A 22,571-nucleotide genomic window follows, 5' to 3' on the forward strand; every position below is an offset into this window, starting at 1 on the left:
TTAATTGCCAATTAATTAATTGGCGGTTAATTGTTTTTCTATATGTGCCCTGTGATTGGCTGGCCACCAGTCCAGGGTGCACCCCGCCTCTCGCCTGAAGACAGCTGGGATAGGCTCCAGCACCCCCCACGATCCTTGTGAGGATAAGCAGTAAACAATGCCTGAATATTAGTTTATTTATTTTAGTTTTATTAACTAAATAAAACTAAAATAAATTAGATTTTAACTATTTTTTTACTGGAGAGTGGAGGTTTCATGTTTTCCCCGTGAATGCATGGGTTTTCTCCGGGTATTCCGGTTTCCTCCCACATTCCAAAAACATGCTAGGTTAATTAGCGACTCCAAATTGTCCATAGGTATGAATGTGAGTGTGAATGGTTGTTTGTCTATATGTGCCCTGTGATTGGCTGGCCACCAGTCCAGGGTGTACCCTGTTTCTCGCCCGAAGACAGCTGGGATAGGCTCCAGCACCTCCCACAATCCTTGTGAGGATAAGCAGTAAACAATGCCTGAATATTAGTTTATTTATTTTAGTTTTATTAACTAAATAAAACTAAAATAAATTAGAACTATTAGAACTATTTTTGTACTGGAGAGTGGAGATTTCATGTTCTCTTCGTGAATGCATGGGTTTTCTCCGGGTATTCCGGTTTCCTCCCACATTCCAAAAACATGCTAGGTTAATTAGCGACTCCAAATTGTCCATAGGTATGAATGTGAGTGTGAATGGTTGTTTGTCTATATGTGCCCTGTGATTGGCTGGCCACCAGTCCAGGGTGTACCCTGTTTCTCGCCCGAAGACAACTGGGATAGGCTCCAGCACCCCCGATAACCCTTGTGAGGATAAGCGGTAGAAAATGAATGAATGAATAACATTTTCATCATGACAGGTGAACCTCCGCTGACCCCAAATTTTACTTTTGGGGTGATTTTATGCCCACTATGTCAACATGGGAAAATAAGACGAGATATAAAAGTAAACAGAAAAACTGCCCCAGCCCCCAAAGGGTTAATAATAGTGCTGCTATGTGGTGTATATATCAGACAAAATAATGGATACAAATAATAGATAATATGGATGAAAATACACACGGTGGCATGATGGTAAAATGAAACACTGGGGGTGGACATGCAAGACCAGCGGCGGCCAGTCACCTCTGTTCCGTCTGCTTTAAGTTCCCTCCATCTGCAGCCTAACGCTCATTAGTTCCTTGAAGAGACTCCCCCTTGTGAGCCAAACAACCGCACGCCCGACTGACATTATTCAAATCCACCGCCACGTCCGCAAATACCAAAATGTCAAAACGAGGCCTTCCACTTTTTTTTTTTTTTTTTTGCCGTATCCCAATTAGAGCTACCACCCACCCAGCTGGGTCTTCCGCACCGCGCAATATTGCTGCACCCTCGCCCTCAACAGGCGAATAGAAGGAGGAATGGCATTACTGGATATGGAAGCAGACAGGGAGTTAAAAGAAAATATATAGGATATTCTGATTATATTGGCTTCTGCATCCCTAGGTGAGAACCCACCAACCTACCTTTGAGGAAAAAATACGATTTTTTTATTTTTTTGGCAGGGCTGTTTCAAATTGCCTGTCATCCCCTTGCAAAAAAAAAAAAAAAAAAATCCTTGTTTATTTGGCCTTGAAATTGGCTGCATCAAGTTTCCACTAAAGCTGGCATAAAACTGTGACTTCCTGTCTGTTTTGTGCCGCGGAGCCAAGTTGTTGAGTCTGCAGCTTTGCCACGCAAGATGTGAGATTTAGAGCCCCCCCCTCTTCAGCCCCGGCGCCACAAAACTGCTTAGCAGATGATTCATTAGTTGATTAATAAGCTACTGTTGTGCTTCGACAACGAGTAACAAATGCATTCATGTGGATGTCGGCGAGCTACTCACACACTTTTAACGACAATCTTGCCAATTCAGTCATTTTAGTCGTGTTAATAGCTTTTGTCAACATTAGCACGGTATTGTTAGCGTGACTTTTTAGTGATTGTAATACTGTATGTACTCTATCACGTCCCTCACAAAACAAAGTTGCGACTGTTTGTGACATCCTGAAGTAAAAACCTCCTTCCCAATGGACATTATACCACCTCAGATCCGCTTGGAGTTAGATGAGCCCAAGAAAAACAAAACAAAACAGGCTTCGCTACACATCTTAAAGCACATTTAAAGGTCCTCTATCATCCAAAAATGATTTATTTAATGCTTTTATAACAGCAATATGGGTCCCTAGAATCTGTTTATGAGCACCCATACTGAGAAAAATCAATCATCGAACTTGTTTGCTTCACTTTTGAGAGAAGAGGTACAAGAAGTTGCCACTTTTCATGACCTTATAATGGAAAAAAAAAACTTCCAACACGATAACAATTTTAGATGAGCCCGGCTTGTGTAGATGCTCAAGAAAAACAAACATCTTCGCCATACATGTTAAAATGAAGCCTGGGGTGTGTCACGTTTTGGCATGGTTGTGTAGTGTAGCGACCCCAGGATGCACAGATGAGGAGGACCCAAATGCAGATAAAAATGGCTTTACTTGAACCAGTCATGATGTGCTATATATATCACTATATTGACACTTACTATGGTACCCATTATGTCATTGGATGCTCATATCACCTTGTACTTTGGTACGTGACAAAAATAAAAAATGATAAAAATTATTTAACAAATTAAAAAAATTATATAAATTATGAAAAAATTGAAACATTATTTTAAAAAAATATTGGAAAAAATTAAAAAAATATATTAAAAAATAAATATATTTAAAAAATTATATTAGGAAAGCAGGAAGTGAACAAATGTAACAGTTACTAATTGTAAAAGTACCAGATGGAGGGGTAGGATTTAATAAGCTTTGCTTCTTCCTACTCCTTTTGGACATGTGGAACTGTGAACCGGACCCGGATAAGCGGAGGAAAATGGATGAATGGATGAACTTTTTAATGTATTCTAATAGCAATATGTGGCCCTAGAACAGGGGTGGGCAAACTTTTTGACTCGCGGACCGCATTGATATGACAAAATTTACGGGGGGGGGGCAGACTATATATTTTACACGTAACAGTCCACCTGGTATTATTGTATCTGTAAAATTGTCATGCAATCTGCTATTATTATTTATTATTTTATATTTATATTTAAATATTTTTAAAATAATAAAATATTATAATAATTACAATAAAATTAAAATAATAATAATTATATTATTATTATGTAAAATATGCAGATATAACAATAATATTATATATAATTAATAGAATAATTAGCATTAATATAATAGTTATAATAATCATAATAGTTCTAATAATAATTATAATAATGTAATAATAATTATTATTATTATGTGCTTGTGTCCCTTTTTTCAGGAGCACTTTGTAAACAACAGACCATGTCAAAAAACAAAATTGATAAAACCATCAAAAGGTTGGCTCAGGCCATGATGCCAGGTTGTATGTTGAGTTTAAATGAAATACTTTGGAAAGATTGGGCGGGCCGTATTCAAACACTTGACGGGCCGGATGTGGCCCCCGGGCCGTAGTTTGCCCACCCCTGCCCTAGAACCTGTTTATGAGCACCAATACTGAGGAAAAACCAGCTCAATTTGTGTAAGTTGAACGCATGCACACGTGCAAAATGGCTGGGATTGAAGTAGTTCTGTTATGTTATATAGTACGTGATGTATGTTAGCTCGTTAGCATTAAAGCACAAAACAGACACAGAAACAGCACATTCCCAGTAGGGATAACCAAAAGGACTTTTAAACAGTAAATTCCAGCATCTTTTGGAACAGGTCCAACATACTATATAGCGTGAACCTCATGAGGCGTTGGTGAAACCACCTTTTGAGTCCCGTTTTAGACCAATATAGACTATACTGATTGGTGATTACTGTGTACAATGTGTACAATGTGTACAATTTTGCGCGTGGGTGGTTTCTCGGCCGTGTTTGTAACATTCTAATACACCCACTTGACCTCCGCTTGGCACGGGAGTGCTTTGTTAAAAGTAGCACAGACTGAAAAGCATATCGAATGAAGAGATTTCAGGCTGTACATTATTTAACAGAGGAGTTTAGATTGGCCTCATTCCACTCTGGCTGTTCAAAAAAACACCAAAGACGCCTTGACGCTTTGAGTTGCACTAGATTCCGAGATTATCCTTTTTTTCCTCGTGGCAGCGCGGCTAAATTAGGATTGTGGTTGGAATTCATTGTGATTTTCCGACATTCATGTGGACTTTCTGTTCGGTTCTATTTTTCCAGCTCGCTCAAGGACGGCAGGTACGGTGCCAGTGCCACCAGCAGAGGGCGCCGTCGCTTCTACGACAGCCCGGCGACAAGCGAACGCATCACCGTTATGACAAAGCCACCCAGACACACTGGAGACCTCCAAACCAGTCCGTGAGTCCGCATGGGTCTACTTTTATTTAACAAAATCTAAATGATCATCTAATAAACTGCCAGCTTCCTGTGTGGGGCGACGACCCCCCCCCCCCCCCCCCCGTAGGAGGACATTTTTTTGTCACATTGCCTCACGCTTTTAATAGCCGGGGCGACTTAGGAGGCGTGTGATGGAAGGAATTTTAAAAACTGTAGTAAACACCCTCCTGAACTGTTTCTATGACTCCATGGGATGGACTGGGCAAGCTTCCGAACCATGGTAGCGCCCTGCTGTGTGCTTTTACTGTCGTCATGGCAACCAGCTTATTCTTCCCAATGGGCAGCAGCATCCTCTTTGCTGTCTGTGTCCTGAAGTGATGCACATTCATTAACCCTTAAGACGTTAAGAAGCTGACAAATAAACATGCCGACATGTTTAAGTGTCAGAAATTAATGTCGGTATTTGATTTGTTATTATTGTCGTTTGGTACTGAGAAGATTTTTATAACTTTTTTCTACTTTTAAAGAGCCAGTCATTTAAAACTACTCCAGCATATGTAAGGATATTTTAATAGTTAATCAAGGGTTTAGTATGTTTACAAAACTGCTTTTTTTCATTAAGAAAAAAACGCATAAAAATATAGAAATACATACACACCTTTATCAAACGTCCATATAGAAACACATAGAGACAAACAACCATTCACACTCACATTCATACCTATGGACAATTTGGAGTTGCTAATTAACCTAGCATGTTTTTGGAATGTGGGAGGAAACCGGAGTACCTGGAGAAAACCCACGCATGCACGGGGAGAACATGCAAACTCCACACAGAGATGGCCGAGGGTGGAATTGAACCCGTGTCTCCTCGCTGTGAGGTCTGCGCTAACCACTCGACCGCATTGCAGCCCGTGATTAATAATGATTAATTAATTTTAAATGATTAATTAATTTTGGAATGTGGGAGGAAACCGGAGTACCCGGAGAAAACATGCGAATTCCACACAGAGATGGCCGAGGGTGGGATTGAACTGGGGTCTCCTAGCTGTGAGGTCTGTGTGCTAACCACTCGATCGCCGTGCAGCCCTTTTCCTCATAATATTATGACTTCATGCTTTCATTCATTTTCTACCACTGGAGCCTATCCCAGCTGTCTTCGGGCGAGAGGCTGGGTACACCCTGGACTGGTGGCCAGCCAATCACAGGGCACATATAGACAAACAACCATTCACACTCACATTCATACCTATGGACAATTTGGAGTCGCTAATTAACCTAGCATGTTTTTGGAATGTGGGAGGAAACCGGAATACCCGGAGAAAACCCACTCATTCACGAGGAGAACATGAAACCTCCACTGTCCAGTACAAAAATAGTTAAAATCTAATTTATTTTAGTTTTATTTAGTTAATAAAACTAAAATAAATAAACTAATATTCAGGCATTGTGGGAGGAAACCGGAGTACCCGGAGAAAACCCACGCATGCACGGGGAGAACATGCAAACTCCACACAGAGATTGCCAATGGCGGAATCGAACTCGGGTCTCATAAAGATGATGAAGATTCTTAATATTTTGACACTTTCTTTCTTTATTTCTTTCATTTTCTACCGCTTAAAAGTTAGTTTCTACCTTTTTCCATTCCTTAGTAATCAGCAGTGGAACATAGATACGTTTCAGGAAAATATCAGTTCCCAACTAAAAAAAAAGAGAGCATAACTTTCATTTTGACACAATTTTTTTTTTTTGCTCCACACAGAGATGGCCGAGGGTGGAATTGAACCCTGGTCTTCTAGCTATGAGGTCTGCACGCTAACCACTAACCAAATCTTACCATAAAATGTTTTGTTAGTTTATGATAAGATAAATGAATTTCCAATGGGACACAAAGAATAAATGTGTCAGTTTTGGGGTTTTTAGGCTAATTTAAGGAAGTTTCACCACAGCACTAAACGTCCCCAGGATCTCGTCAGCCATACACCTACATCAACCTAAACATGGCGTCATCTGTATCGTGTCCCCCCCCCCCCAACACACACACTCCTTCCATTCTAAAGTGCCCTTTTCCTGTTGATTTTTCTGTGTGACATTTATTAAAGTGCTGCCTTATCAGGCGGCTGGAGTGGCCCGATGCCCCGTGGCGGTGTTACCGAGTGCGGAGATCAGCCATGCAACATTCTCATGTCAAAGGTCACCAGCGGTAATGATTTTTTTTTATTGTACTACCTTAATGCCGATAGCAGCAGCAGGTTAAGTGAGCGAGCAGGCGCTGCAGTAGATTACAGTAAATAACAGAGAGTGTGGAGTTTATTGGGGCTTAGTATTTGTAGTAGTAGGCGGTGCGGACTAGTGCAGTACTCGGCTGCAACCAGCAGGGGTGCTGATGAGTCAGTCTGGAATGTTTTGTGGTGATTTCAGCTCAGTACTCGATGACGAATGAAGTTTTTTTTTCAGTTCACTCCCGACTGCTCTCATTTCAGTCTAATTTTCAGGAAAAGTAGCAGAGACGTGATGTTTGAAGGTGGCGAATGTTGGAAATCGTTGTCGCAGCAGGAAGCGCTTGTTGATTCAAGCTAACTGCTGCTGCTTAAATGTCAATTGTAGGGAGAAAAAAAAACCAAAACAATATTGTTGAATGGTTCCCAGAGGCAATCTGAGCAGAGGGAAATGTTTTTCTCTGCTTACTCAGCCTCTCGGCAAACCAAAGCTGTAATATGCTATTTTGTGCTGGTGCTTCAGTTGTTCATCCTGACCCGAGTATTGTACTATTATCATTTTATCATTTTATAACAGTGTTCTCTGCATATTATTTATCCATTTAACTTGCTTGATTACATGTTATATAAATCTTTTCATTTTATAATATTATATTAATATTATTATAATAATATAATGTATTATATATATGTGTATATATTATACTATAGTATTCATAATTTGTGGAATAATTCAGACAAATACAAAATGCACTAAATAATTTAAATAAATACAACAATGGACAAATAACAATGGGTAAATAAAAATGCCATTGTAAGTTATGATTATTATGATATTGGTACATTAGCACTCAGGTTTGTTGCAATTTATTTGTGTATACAAAAAAAATTATATAAAATATACATCCAATTATATATATATATGTAATAAATAAATATTGTACATACAATATATACTGTATATATTTTTTACTATTTATAAACTTGTAATTAAATAAAATAAATTTAATGTAAATGTAATTAATAATTTATTAAATAGTAAAGTGAAATAAATGGTGTTTACTTTTTAAATTAATGTATTTATATAATGAAAATTATTGTATGAAATTTCTTCTCTTAATTGAGTACAATAATTAGTGATAACTAAATAACTATATCAACATAATACTCTTGTTCATTGTATAATTCAGTGGCTCATAAATAATAACCATGGTAATAAATAAAATATAAATAAATCTAACAAAAAATACACTCTTAATACTATAAATATATATGTTGTAAAATATTAGGATTATTACCACTAAGTTTTAATATAGTAACGCAATAAATCATGCATATAAATAATAATAATTAATAATAATAAATAATAATAATAATTAATAACAATTAATAACAAATAATAATAAATAATAATAAATAATAATAAATAATAATAAATAATAATAAATAATAATAAATAATAATAAATAATAATAACCCATTATGCATAGAGAGGATTCGTTATAATACTACATACTAAAAAAAAACATAATTTCAATACATAATGAACGCATTACAATCAATACAAATCTGGGAATGACACATGAATAAAAATGTCATGATTACATTCTGCTCCTGGCACCCTCTGCTGTTGAGTAAAGCCACCTTATGACGAAACACCATCGTGTGTGTTGCGGGTGACTCAGCAGTTAATCACACTTAAGGAGTGTGCGGCTCGCCTCGTTAGCGGCGGCGATAAGACAAACAAGGGCAACACAGGTGGCGTGGCGTTGTCATCATCAGTGGCTGCAAAGGTGGATCACCTCCTACTCTCTCTCTCTCTCTCTCTCTCTCTCTCTCTTTCTCGCTCTCTCTTTCTCGCTCTCTCTCTCCTTTTCCAAAACATCCTCCCTTCATCCGTCCCCCGCTGTGACCGCCTCGCTTTTGGTCTTACTTTCTTTTAACTCTTCTTTAATTAGCTTGATGCCATCCATCCACACACACCACATGAGTTGGGAATCAGGAGGATTGAGTTGAAGGGAGTTAGTGATCAAGCTGATGGATGATGATGATGATGATGATGATGTTAAAAGAAGCCGTCAGAAATAGGGGACTTTCTCTCTCTGTCAGTGTTTCTGTCCGCTTGCATCAGTGCACACATGCACAGTCACAGCACATGCTCGGTGACAGGTGAGGATCCAAACTCGGGGAAGTGAGACATCGTGGACAAAGACCAAAAGGTATCAAGAGCTGTGTGTAGTGGATTAGACAGTTCAAGTAGGAGGGGTGTGTGTGTGTGTGTGTGTGTGTGTGTGTGTGTCCTCGGGGCACTCCATTTTTTTTTTTTTCCTCCTCCCAAATTACTGATGTGATGTAAGATCACAGCCCAAATCTCTCTCCCTTTGCATTTAAATTCCCGTCCTGCTTCATCAACTTGCACCATCTGCTTGTGGGACCGTGCGGGCCCCTGCGGTGAGGTGACGTCTGGTGACATGCCAGCGGTTCTCCATCAGAGACACGCGCTATTTATAAATATAAAAGGCGACACTTTAGGTTGAGCTCAACTCAAAGATGGAAAACTTTTTCTCTGGTCACCAAAGGCCTATCTCGTTCAAATATTATCAGCCACTACCAGACACCCCCCCCCCCCCCCTTCCAGTGTCGGCCTTTTGGAGGATTTTGACTGATATTTCAAGGAACATGGAATATTGTGTTCTAGCTATATAAACATGGAGCACGCCAAAAGAAAAATTAAACGCTTGTCATTCAATGTTTTTAGTAACCAGCAGTAGAACATATGTCAGTAGGTTTCAGGAAAATATCATTTTCAAATGTACCCTTATACTGTATATATTTAGCCATAAAAATGGTTGATTTATATAAAAAAAACATTTATTTACAAATATGACACCATGAAGCTGCACAGTGGATGAGTGGTTAGCACACAGGTCTCACAGCTAGGAGCCCTGAGTTCAATCCCACCCTCTGGCATCTCTGTGTGGAGTTTGCATGTTTTTTTCCAGGTACTCTGGTTTCCTTCCACATTCCAAAAACATGCTAGGTTAATTATCGACAAATTGTCCATAGGTATGAATGTGAGTGTGAATGGTTGTTTGTCTATATGTGCCCTGTGATTGGCTGGCCACCAGTCCAGGGTGTACCCCGTCTCTCGCCTGAAGACAGCTGGGATAGGCTCTAGCACCCCCCGTGACCCTTGTGAGGATAAGCGGTAGAAAATGACTGAATGAATGAATCTTCATACTACATGTTCTTCTTCTAATATTTGGACTTTGTTCCCATAATATTTCTTTAATATTTAACATTCCCAAAGCTACTGTAATTCTAGATTTAGTTGGTTTATCATTATATTACAACTTTATGGCAACTTCTTTAATATTTCAACTTGGGTTAATCAGCGACTCCAAATTGTCCATAGGTCCATCATATAAAACCTGTTTAACATGAGTACTACTCTGGAGACATAGCACCCCTATAGTCACTTTTACACTCCTGTCGCCCAACATAGTAGACATCCGAACATAAAATCTGACATATAACACATAAATAAAACTCATGCTTGTGCGTGTTGCAGTCAGTGTTGACATCGGGGTTCACATCAAAGTTGAGTTTTAGCTGGGCTAAATGCTAACATATTAGCATTGCGATTATTATCATCATTATTATTACATTATTCTAATTCTAAAATCAAACCTGTAACAAAAGCCTGTTTTTGCAGCGATCAAGTCTGGTGCTTGTGTGTCTCACTGAAGATTACACTAACAGTAAAATTACCGACACCTTCAAGGAACCACATCTCCCCTTTGTGTCAGCAGCACTCGTGTTGCCCCGGACCATCCACTGTACTTAACTGTAGTCAAGTATCAATTATTTTGCTACTAACTTATCCAAATACTAACTACTCCCAAGTGTACTTACTAACGTTTTTTTGTAGTATTAATGAGATACGTTGGGTGTAGTGCTACTCACTAGCTAGTTACGCAACAGTGTTGTTTTGATGGCGTGATTGAGTCGCTCTCTGCAAGTCATTACCGCACCGCCCTTTAAGGTCGATTCTCTGTGGGATCTCATTAAAAGCCGCACGGTGATGGATAAAATATAAAATATGTCTTCCTCATCTTGCACCGTGGAAGCACGTCACGTTGACAGGTGACACAGCGCTGTGGGCCAAAGATGCTACGTGTGAGTTGATGCCTTCGCAGAGGGCAGCGGGGAATGTTTGGCCTCGTGTTGCGCGTCGTACCTGTTGAATTAGCTGTGAAAATATACACAGTGGATGGCTGATGTTGTGTTGCCGTGTGTGTGTGTGTGTGTTTGTCATGCTTTGTCTTGTGTGTTTTCTCTCTCTCTCTCTCTGCGTAGGGTGCGCTGCCCTCCCCCTCGCCACCCCCGTGGCAGGCACAGCACCAGGCCTTGACCTGTACCAGCATGCCCCAGCGCAGACAGAGTGAGTCACTAACACAACAATGCTTTTTTTTTTTTTTTGCTGTCTTTTCACAAAACTACTTTTCTCATCTCCTGCAATTTTCCAGCCTTTTATGGTCTCTATTTATATTTTTTACTTTAATTACACGCTGTGCACAGCACATTGGCTTTCTCCCTTGAATCTCGATTTTACAATTAGAGTAATTCTCACAAGAATTTAGTATCATAATGCACTGTAATTAGTTTCCGCATTATGTTATGTTACGGTCATATATCAAAATAGACCAAAATGTACTTCATTCATTCATTTTCTACCGCTTTTTCCTCACAAGGGTCGCGTGGGGTGTCTTTGGGCGAGAGGCGGGGTACACCCTGGACTGGTGGCCAGCCAATCACAGGGCACATATACTAGACAAACAACCATTCACACTCACATTCATACCTATGGACAATTTGGAGTCGCTAATTAACCTAGCATGTTTTTGGAATGTGGGAGGAAACCGGAGTATAGCATAGAAAGCATAGAAAAGTCATCTACAATACACTTTTTACCACTATTAGAGCCCTCTAGACAAATACTAACACCCCTATAGTCAGTTTTACACTTGCATTACATGACAACTTACACATTAGCATTAAGAATGCCAAATGCTAACATTACTGAGTATTACATATTGTTTAATTTTCAATAATCACAAAACGATGATCATTCATTCATTTATTTTCTACCGCTTATCCTCACAAGGGTTGCGGGGGTGCTGGAGCTTATCCCAGCTGTCTTTGAGCGAGAGGCAGTGGCCAGCCAATCACAGGGCACATATAGACAAACAACCATTCACACTCACATTCATCCCTATGGACAATTTGGAGTCGCTAATTAACCTAGCATGTTTTTTTGGAATGTGGGAGGAAACCGGAGTACCCGGAGAAAACTCACGCATGCACGGGGAGAACATGCAAACTCCACACAGAGATGGCCAATAGCGGAATCGAACTCGGGTCTCTTAAAGATGATGAAGATTTTTAATATTTTGACACTTTCTTTCTTCATTTCTTTCATTTTCTACCGCTTAAAAGTTTCTTTCTACTTTTTTCCATTACTTAGTAATCAGCAGTGGAACATAGATAAGTTTCAGGAAAATATCAGTTCCCAACTAAAAAACGAGCATAACTTTCATTTTGACACAATTTTTTTTTGCTGACAACTCCAATATATAAGCAACTATACCACAACAAAAACAACACAAATAAGCATTGTGGAATTGAACCCTGGTCTCCTAGCTGTGGGGTCTGTGCGCTAACCACTCATCCACCGCGCCGACCACCAAATCTACTTTATCCTCCCAAAATTCCACACCCAGCAGAGCAGTTTTTTTTCAAATAGCAGTACGTGTATTTAAAAATCGAATACTATGATTGCACAATACACAGGAACAAAGCTGCGGTGTTGCTACAATAGAAAGCAGGTGAAAAATAACAACAATTGCATGGCAGGAAATACGCAATTGAAAAGCAAAAAAAAAAAAAAAAAAAAAAGACAAAGGAAACAAAGAGAAGCTACGTTCTCCTCTTTTCATGAATCCCCCACGGTGCTTTGGAATCAAAAGAGGAGGTGAAAATAAACGCATCGCATTGTTGGAGAACGTGCCAGGTTTTATTTCAGCGTCGTGGAGTGCTCTTGTGATTTCTATCAGCTCTTTTTTTTTTTTTTTTCCCTGACAAATGCGTCAACGCCACATTTAGTTTCCCACCATCACTACCACCACCACCAGCGGCGCGTTGCATAAGTGGAATGATGTGCGTGCAACGAGAGAAAATGAAAGTGGGAAAGAATAGAACTTCAGAAATTGAAGCAGGTTTTGATTTTATTGTTTAGTGGAAATTACAGGCATTAACTATGGTATATATATATTTTTTTACGGTATACCTTTAAGGGAGGGGTCGGGAACCTTTTTGGCTAAGAGAGCCGTGAAAGGCACATATTTAAAAATGTATTTCTGTTTGAGCTATATCATATTTTTTCCATATTTCTAAACGGATTGATAGGTTCTAGAGAACGAGCCTGAAGGTGACTTTCTATTTTGTGTCCGTGGTCGTTCATCCAAACACTGATCTGTTTATTTGATGCAGTGCCAAAGTAAATCTGCAGGCCCATCGGTGCATAGTTAGCATAGTTAGCACACATTGCAGCTGCATATTCGCTGGAACAATAAGGGTTCCGAGATTGACCCCTGGGGAACCCCACATGTCAAAACCTTCTTACTTCGTAGTTCCTGTCCTCCAGATAGGACCTGAATCAGTGTCTAGCAGTACCAGAGATCCTCACCTAGTTTCCTAACATCTCTAAGAAGATCACATGGTCAACTGTGTAAAAAAGACCTCCCAGAACTAGGTCTACCAGAACTAAAACCGAGCCTGAGTGTGTGTTTACGATGGATCTCATTTGTCCCCTTAACGGCATCAAACACAAAGTCAGTAAGCTGTTGGTACCTAACCAAGAATGAAGGGTCAGAGAAGATCTTCTCATTTAGGAGCACACATTGCAGCTGCGTCTTCGCTGGCCTAAAGGAAGCATGTACAGATAGAACAATAAGGGTTCCGAGATTGACCCCTGGGGAACCCCACATGTCAAAACCTTCTTACTTCGTAGTTCCTGTCCTCCAGATCGGACCTGAATCAGTGTCTAGCAGTACCAGAGATCCTCACCTAGTTTCCTAACATCTCTAAGAAGATCACATGGTCAACTGTGTAAAAAAGACCTCCCAGAACTTGGTCTACCAGAACTAAAACCGAGCCGTTTGATATGGGCTGACACTTATTCAAAGAAGATCTTCTCATTTAGGAGGGTTTTAATTCTGGATGGAATGTGTGTGTGTGTGTGTGTGTGTGTGTGTGTGTGCCTCCTTCTTCTTTCTTTTCTCTCCTTCATCTGCTGCTCTCGCTATCTTAACTGCCCACACAAGGAGTGGAGCACCTAGTGCAGTACTTCACTGACCGTCCATGGTACAGTAGAACCTTTACCTCTCTCTAACGTGCTTCTTAAGCATGACCTTCTTTTTCTTCTTGGTTTTCTGCTGCATGCCAGTGACATTTTTTATATTTGATTTATTTCGGTCATGATCATATCCGATTTGATTTCCGTCATTCTATAAGGACAAAAGTATTGGGACATATCATCATTACTGATAATAAAAACGGCTTCTTGTGTTCGGGTTGTACCCAGTGTAGTAAAAACCAAAAAGACATGTGTCCCATGACTTTTGTCTATACAAGCCCATTTATTTGATTTGTTCCATGTCATCAAATGAAGTCAGCACAATGCATGCATCACTTTTTATTTGTTTTGGTGCATGTTTTATGTCCGTTCGCCACCAACAATGGTCTGATTTTTTGCTGCATTTAAACCTTTACTGGGCACGCTTTAAAATGCTTTAAAATGCTTTAAATAAATGCATTAAATAAATAAAATAAAATAAGAAATAGCTCAGGATAAACTTTGGAAGTCTTAAAATATTTTTGTATTCAGACATTTTTTTTCCTCCGGTTATTTTTTTTTTTTAAATAATTCATATTTTTCACTAAAATCCAGTAATGCTTGCAAAATCTAATTTTAGATTTTTAGATAATTTTATAAATTCAGTACAAAATTTTGCAAAACATGAACACATTAATTTCAATTAATTTTTTTATTTAATATTTTAAAGAATAAATACATTAAACTAATTTTACTAAAATATCATGTAAATTCATTATCTACCGCTAGCAGCCAATCACAGGGCACATATAGACAAACAACCATTCACACTCACATTCATACCTATGGACAATTTGGAGTCGCTAATTAACCTAGCATGTTTTTGGAATGTGGGAGGAAACCGGAGTACCCGGAGAAAACCCACGCATGCACGGGGAGAACATGCAAACTCCACACAGAGATGGCCGAGGGTGGAATTGAACCCTGGTCTTCTAGCTGTAAGGTCTACGCGCTAACCACTCGACCACCCTGTCATGTAAATTCACATTACCTTTTTTAATATACATTTAATGCGATAATACTTTTGTAGTGGTTGTGAGAAGATATAAAAGGTATTTTAAAGGTGGGCGGGGCATTTGGAAGCCCCTCGTCGTTGACCAAATGTGCTCCTCCGGTGTGATGAAGGGTTAACGGAGGGAGAACATGTGTCATTGGACGGTGATTGACTGTCTTTGTGATTCACTAAAGCAGCAGAGCACCACGCTCTCACGTCCAAATCACCATTTTCACGAGCGCCTATAAACGCCACAGCCGTCTAATCCAGCCTGGGAATGGAGTGGTGCCACATTAGCGTGCTCGTGTGATGATGATGATGATGATGATGATGTGCCACAATGACACTCTACTCCTCCGGCGACTCTGGAAATATTTATTTACGTGTTCAGATTTGTGAAGAGGAGGCCGTTTAAAAGTGTATTTTTTTTTAAAAAGAGAGATATAAAGCAGCGTATGAGCTTGGCGGCCATCGAAGGATGTCTTGGTCGTTGTTTGGGGGTGGCCATTATTTACATGATGGAGTTAGGAGCTCATAATGTTAGCTTTTAATGCGCGGCAGACGGCAAATTATTATTGTTCCTGTATGACATGACGTTGTATAGCTGCTGGAGAGGCTATAAACAAGTACACTTACAGTGTACTTGGCTATTTACTTTGCTACTAGTAGTCAAATTTATACATTTATAATATTCCATTCAAATTGTCTGATTTTTACGCCAGTGTGAAAACCATTTTAAATCTTTATTATGGTTAATTATCGGTGATAAGTAGAATTCCTTATAAATTGAATATTGTTATTGTTAGATTTATTATTATTTTATTATTTTATTATTTTATTATTTTATTATTTTATTATTTTATTATTTTATTATTTTATTATTTTATTATTTTATTATTTTATTATTTTATTATTTTATTATTTTATTATTTTCAATATGCTTTTTAACATTATTAGAGCCCTCTTGACATGAAATAGCACCCCTATAGTCACAGTTATAGTCATATTACCAGTATAGTAGACATAATCAGAGACAAGAAGACACCTTAGATGGAAATAAGACATATAAACTTGTGTTGTACTGCTGTAATGTACACTACTTCATTCAGTGTAACATTACTGACACCTAGTATAATACACCTATATAATACTATATATCATGGTAGCAGTTTTGAATGTCTTCTGTGTGCTTTATATTTGTATTTTAGTTCATTCATTCATTCATTCGATTTTGTACCGCTTGTTATATATGTTAAATATTAAAGAAATACTATGGGAACAAAGTCCAAATATTACAAGAAGAACATGTAGTATGAAGATTCATTCATTCATTCATTATCTACCGCTTATCCTCACGAGGGTCGCGGGGGTGCTGGAGCCTATCCCAGGCACATATAGACAAACAACCATTCACACTCACATTCATACCTATGGATAATTTGGAGTCGCTAATTAACTTAGCATGTTTTTGGAATGTGGGTACATGCAAACTCCACACAGAGTTGGCTGAGGGTGGAATTGAATCCTGGTCTCCTAGCTGTGAGGTCTGTGCGCTAACCACTCGACCACTGTGCAGCCCGTATTTTAGTTTATTTGGTTATTTTTACACTTGAAAAAGGTTAATGTAGACAAATAAAATGTGATATTTTAAAATGATATTTTTGAATTATAATAGGCTGTATTCAATCACGAAACTGATGGTTTATTAATGAATATGTCACCGCTACTGACCTACCCCTGGATAGAACGACAAAAGAAATAAAAATCTTAAAATTCAGCCTGTTAGCATTTTAGCTCACAGTGCGATACAAGGGTTGTTTGTGTCTTCCTGTCCAAATCCTTAATGTTACGTTGTTGTATGTGATACTGTATCTAGCATATGTATATAGTAATATGTTCAGACATTTCTAAAACATTATATTTGTAAAGATGCATCTAGGACGAGTGCACCTAAAAAAGCAAAAAAAAAAAGCAAAAAAAGTGGAAAGAAAGTAAAAAAAAATGTACAGTAGGAATGAATGAAAATACTGATGAGGTGTGTTGAAATACCTTTTTACCCCAGTAGAGGGCGCTGTGGTCCTTCACACCCGGCTTTCAGTGTGCTGCATGTGTGCATCAGAGCCCCCAACTCCCATCTTCACACATCCTCAGAGATGGCCGCGTTAAGAGAGTTCATGTTTTTAATAGCTTTCGATAGCTTCAGGCGGATATATAGTAAAGACCCCCCCCCCCCTCAAACAAGCTAACAAGCCAAGTCTCCTAAGTAGGATTTGATGGCTGCAGAGGTGGCGGGTCATCAGGAAGCTGCATTTATGCACGGTGAGATGCTGCTGCTGCTGCAATGTTGTATTCTTCTTCTGACCTGAGCAGCTGTAGCGTGGCATTCATCTAATAAGCCTTCCTCGGCTGCCTGAATGCTTGCAAGAAGTCGGCTTGTAGCGCCGTGGACCAGCCAGGTCGCAGGGGCCAGGATTGTTGCTTTACTGGTTAATCATTTTCCACTTGAATTGTGCTGGTGGCAGACCATTAAATTGTGGAAACAGTAAAGTGACAAAAACAAGCTGATATACTGTATAGATACCATAGAACCCTAAACCCTAATTTGGTAGGACAAAAGCTTTTTACCAAATATGGCTTTAATATATTTGTTTTTATGTTTTTATGGAATTGTATGATGGCCCGGATCAATTCAAAAAAATTTGGTCCTTGCGCAATACTTTATATTCTCAGGGCATTCTTCATGTTTTCCCTCTCATTCAAGCAGAATTCATGATTCCTGCTCGAAGACTAGGTAGGACAGCGCTAATCTGACTAGATAGGACAGCCCTAAGTCTTAGGGGTTGGTGCAGGATCCCAGGTGTCCTCTGAAGGACGAGGCATGTCCAGACAAGAAACCGTTTTTGCCTGAACATGGGCTTTACCACTCTTTTGTGGTACAAAACGACAGTCCTTAACATATTTTTTAATGACTGCAGAGTTGCACTGCAAACAAGTGAAGAGAGGCAAAACGACAGTCCTTAACATATCTTTTAATGACTGCAGAGTTGCACGACAAATGAGTGAAGAGAGGCAAAACGTTCTTGACTGATCATGCTTCAGCATCACTCGTTTGTGGTACAAAACGACAGTCCTTAACGTATCTTTTAATGACTGCAGAGTTGCACCGCAAACAAGTGAAGAGAGGCAAAACGACAGTCCTTAAAATATGTTTTATCAACTGCAGTGCGTTACAAAAGAGTGAAACGTTCTTGACTGGCCATGCTTGGGCATCACTCGTTTGTGGTACAAAACGACAGTCCTTAACGTATCTTTTAATGACTGCAGAGTTGCCACTTAAAGAGTCCTTAACGACTGCGTGTTTGGACCTACGTGTTTGGTATCTTTTAATGACTGCAGAGTTGCATGACAAACGAGTAAAGAGAGGCAAAACGACAGTCCTTAATGTATCTTTTAATGACTGCAGAGATGCACCGCAAACGAGTGAAGAGAGCCAAAACGACAGTCATTAAAATATATTCTACCAACTGCAGTGCGTTACTAAAGAGTTAAAGGAGTCAAACATTCTTGACTGGCCATGCTTCGGCATTACTCATTTGTGGTACAAAACGACAGTCATTAAGGTATCTTTTAATGACTGCAGAGTTGCACCTTAAAGAGTGAAAAGATGTAAAAACGACAGTCCGTAAGGACTGTGTGTTTTGGACCTGCGTGTTTTGGTATCTTTTAATGACTGCAGAGTTGCATTACAAACGAGTAAAGAGAGGCAAAACGACAGTCCTTAATGTATCTTTTAATGACTGCAGAGTTGCACTGCAAACGAGTGAAGAGAGCCAAAACGACAGTCATTAAAATATATTCTACCAACTGCAGTGCGTTACTAAAGAGTTAAAGGAGTCAAACGTTCTTGACTGGCCATGCTTCAGCATTACTCAAACGACAGTCCTTAACATATCTTTTAATGACTGCAGAGTTGCACCGCAAACGAGTGAAGAGAGGCAAAACGACAGTCATTAAAAATAATTTTTACCAACTGCAGTTGTGTGTTACAAAAGAGTGAAAGGAGTCAAACGTTCTTGACTGGCCATGCTTGGGCATCACTCGTTTGTGGTACAAAACGACAGTCCTTAACGTATCTTTTAATGACTGCAGAGTTGCACTGCAAACGAGTGAAGAGAGGCAAAACGACAGTCGTTAAAATATATTGTACCAACTGCAGTGCGTTACAAAAGAGTGAAAGGAGTCAAACGTTCTTGACTGGCCATGCTTCGGCATTACTCAAACGACAGTCCTTAACATATCTTTTAATGACTGCAGAGTTGCACTGCAAATGTTGAAGCGAGGCAAAACGACAGTCATTACCGACTGCGTGTTTGGACCACAAAAGAGTGTCTAGACATGCTTCCATTGTCATTCATGTAGGTCATTCTTGTGGTGCAAAATTACAATCGTTAACGACTGTCATTTTGTACCACAAATGCGTGACCCGGATGAATGAATTATATGATATCATACAGCATATTTTGTTTATTATGTATATTATTATTATATATATTATTATTCCACATTTTTCGTGGGAAAAATGGCTCCACGCGTCACAACCATGTGCGTCTCCGAAACGTTCCAAAGCTTTAAATCTTTATCCAAAGAGGTGACTCCAGCCGCCGGCACGGCAAGGTTACTCTCCTCTAAATGCTGACTCAGGACTTCCTGTCTGACTTTGCGTCTCCTCATCCAGGAATAGTTCAATGACTGGCAGCGCAAACACGTTGTGATGTTAGCGGCAAATAAACAAGTCAAAGAAAACCGGAGAATATTCCGTCCTGCTTTCATTCAGAATTTTCCTCTCAGAAATATCAAAGTGTCTGATCAACACCCCAACCCCCCCCCCCCCCCTCCAAAAAAAAAAAAAGATGTCATTTCTGGAGCACCATGAAAAAAACATCTCACCATCAGCCTCATTATGCCGTTTCATAACTATCTTCATTTTTTTTTTAATCTTTTTGGTTTCATCTTTGCTCTTTCCTGCAGCTTCAAATACCTTTCAACCTCAGCGAGCCTTCCCAACCGGGAAGACCGGTAAGAACTCTCACCGAGGGCCGCAGTGACTCGACGAGGGACACGACGGACGCAGGAGCCCGTTTTGATGATGACGGTCCTCTTGATGGCTTCACGTCAGCACTGAAGCTGAGTCACCTCGTCAGTTTAAGCTCAGGGGCTCAAACGGCAGCTGCGCCGCTCCACCCGCCCGTTCCTACATCCTCGGAACCTCCTCGCCGTCGCACAGGCGCGTTGCTTCCTGCCGTCAAGTCGTCTTCCCTGAAGCCTTCGTCTGACAGAAGCAGGCAGCTGCCCCCTCCGTCCAGAGGTCTTCCTTCCTTTAACGCCGGCCCCCGGCCTCACCTTCCGAACATGCGTCGCACCTCGCCGCTTCGGCCTGGCAACTCTGAGAACAAAACGCCCGGTCGCTCGTGTCTCCCCAAGCCAAAAAACCCCTGAGGAGGTTCCGGCGAACCAAAATAGCCATCACTGCGGACTAGCTCGGGAATATGTAGCATCATGTGGATGCGCACGGAAGGAGGCGGAGCGCTTGTGTCGCTTTTATCCCCCCCCCCCGCCGCCGTCTAACTTATTAACTCAATTTAAAGCTACACTCGTCCTCGCGCCGGGGCCGTGCCCCCGCCGACACATACACACGGGAACATTAAAGACGGCTCAGACAGACGTGACCTTTACTGTGGAGAGCTGAACGGCCCCGTGGGTGAAGGACGCAGGCCAGGAACCAGGCAGCGTAAAAGAAAGGCGCCATAACGGAGAAGGTGGAGAGAGGAAGGAGGTTATCTGACTGGACATGAGGTACACCTTCACACGGAATAATATTCTACTCAAATTATGCCTTTATGCACACATAACAATCCCTTCCACGATTTTTTATGAAGGAGTACAATATACCGTGCTACGGCACGTTTTGCTAGTACAATCACTTTTGAGTCGATCCTTCTTTCATTGAACGCGGGAGTTTTAGATTATTTATTATTATTATTATTATTATTAGTTTCCATTATGAAATATGTCGTTATCATTACGAAGCTGCAATGACGGATGACATAACAGTCATGCTATGTTGTGCCAGTACATCCCGTCCAACTGTGCCAAAGAATCGGATAGCAAAGAAATAAAAATATTAGAATAGAAAAAGAGTTGAAAATAATCCAAAAATAGTCAAAACCATCCGATTAAAAAAACGTATCATATAATTAATGCGATCGCTTTTATGCCATGGTGTAAAGAACAATAAAGTAGGGTTATTTTGTTTATATGTTTATATTCTAATGGCACCAAAAACGTCGGGAAAGAAACAATAACAAAAGAAAATCAAAGCAATTTGTTGTCATACTGCAAGCATAAAAGATGCCGGTTGTGACATCACAAAGTCAAAATTACGAGATAAAAAGTCAAACTTTTGAGACATAGTAGAAATTATGAGATAAAAAGTCATAATAATGAGATTAAAAGTCAAAATAAGATAAAAAGTCGAAATTACAAGATAAAAAGTCAACATTTTGAGATAAGAAAGGCAAAATTATGAGATAGAAAGTCGAAATTAAGAGATAAAAAGTCAAACTTTTGAGATAGAAAGTCATGATGAGATAGAAACTCATAATAATGAAATAGAAAGTCAAAATAACGAGAAAAAAAGTCAAAATAACGAGATAAAAAGTCAAAATAACGAGATAAAAAGTCTAAATTACGAGATAAAAAGTCAAAATTTTTAGACACAGTAGAAATTATGAGATAGAAAGTCATAATAATGAGATAACAAGTCGAAATAAGATAAAAAGTCGAAATTACAAGATAAAAAGTCAACATTTTGAGATAAGAAAGGCAAAATTATGAGATAGAAAGTCAAAATTAAGAGAACTTTTGAGATAGAAAGTCATAATGATGAGATAGAAACTCATAATAATGAGATAGAAAGTCAAAATAACGAGAAAAAAAGTCAAAATTACGAGATAAAAAGTCAAAATTTTTAGACACAGTAGAAATTATGAGATAGAAAGTCATAATAATGAGATAACAAGTCGAAATAACGAGATAAAAAGTCGAAATTACAAGGTAAAATGTCAACATTTTGAGATAAAGGCAAAATGATGAGATAGAAAGTCATAATAATGAGATAAAAAGTCGAAATTACGAGATAAAAAGTCAAACTTTTGAGATAGAAAGTCATAATAATGAGATAAAAAGTCAAAATTATGAGATAAGTCAACATTATGAGATAGAAAGTCATAATAATGAGATAAAAGTGTAAATAACCAGATAGAAGAGTCACAGCAGCAGCTCTTCTCTCCTGTTCAAACATGGATTGTGAGTACATTGAGGAGTACTTTAAGTGATATGAAATACTTCATTTGCTGGTGAATTCACATGGAATTGTACCAGCAAACACACATTGGAAACAATTTTGAGCCATCGAAATAATAATAATAATAATAATAACAGGGATATGTCTCTTC

At 39.2% G+C, this 22,571-nt stretch overlaps 1 protein-coding gene across 6 annotated transcripts in view; it reads left to right on the forward strand.

The window, feature by feature from the left end:
- ccser2a (coiled-coil serine-rich protein 2a) overlaps positions 1-21,968 on the forward strand; it is a 46,590-nt gene extending 24,622 nt beyond the window's left edge. For 2 of the 6 annotated variants that reach the window (XM_078787359.1, XM_058058270.2), the window contains 2 exons: positions 4,272-4,409; positions 20,086-21,968. In XM_078787359.1, coding sequence (XP_078643485.1) covers positions 4,272-4,409; positions 20,086-20,553 — 606 coding nt within the window. In that variant the 3' untranslated portion in view covers positions 20,554-21,968. Of the gene's footprint in view, positions 1-4,271; positions 4,410-8,716; positions 8,827-10,966; positions 11,363-13,992; positions 14,033-20,085 lie in introns of those variants that run through there. The other 4 variants (XR_009120354.2, XM_058058271.2, XM_058058272.2 and 1 more) reach the window with 4 other exon arrangements.
- The last annotated feature ends 603 nt before the right edge of the window (positions 21,969-22,571 follow it).

This window comes from Doryrhamphus excisus, linkage group LG20, assembly GCF_037039965.1.
Source record: "Doryrhamphus excisus strain RoL-2023G ecotype Guam linkage group LG20, RoL_Dexc_Guam_v1.1, whole genome shotgun sequence".
Taxonomy (NCBI): Eukaryota; Metazoa; Chordata; class Actinopteri; order Syngnathiformes; family Syngnathidae; genus Doryrhamphus; species Doryrhamphus excisus.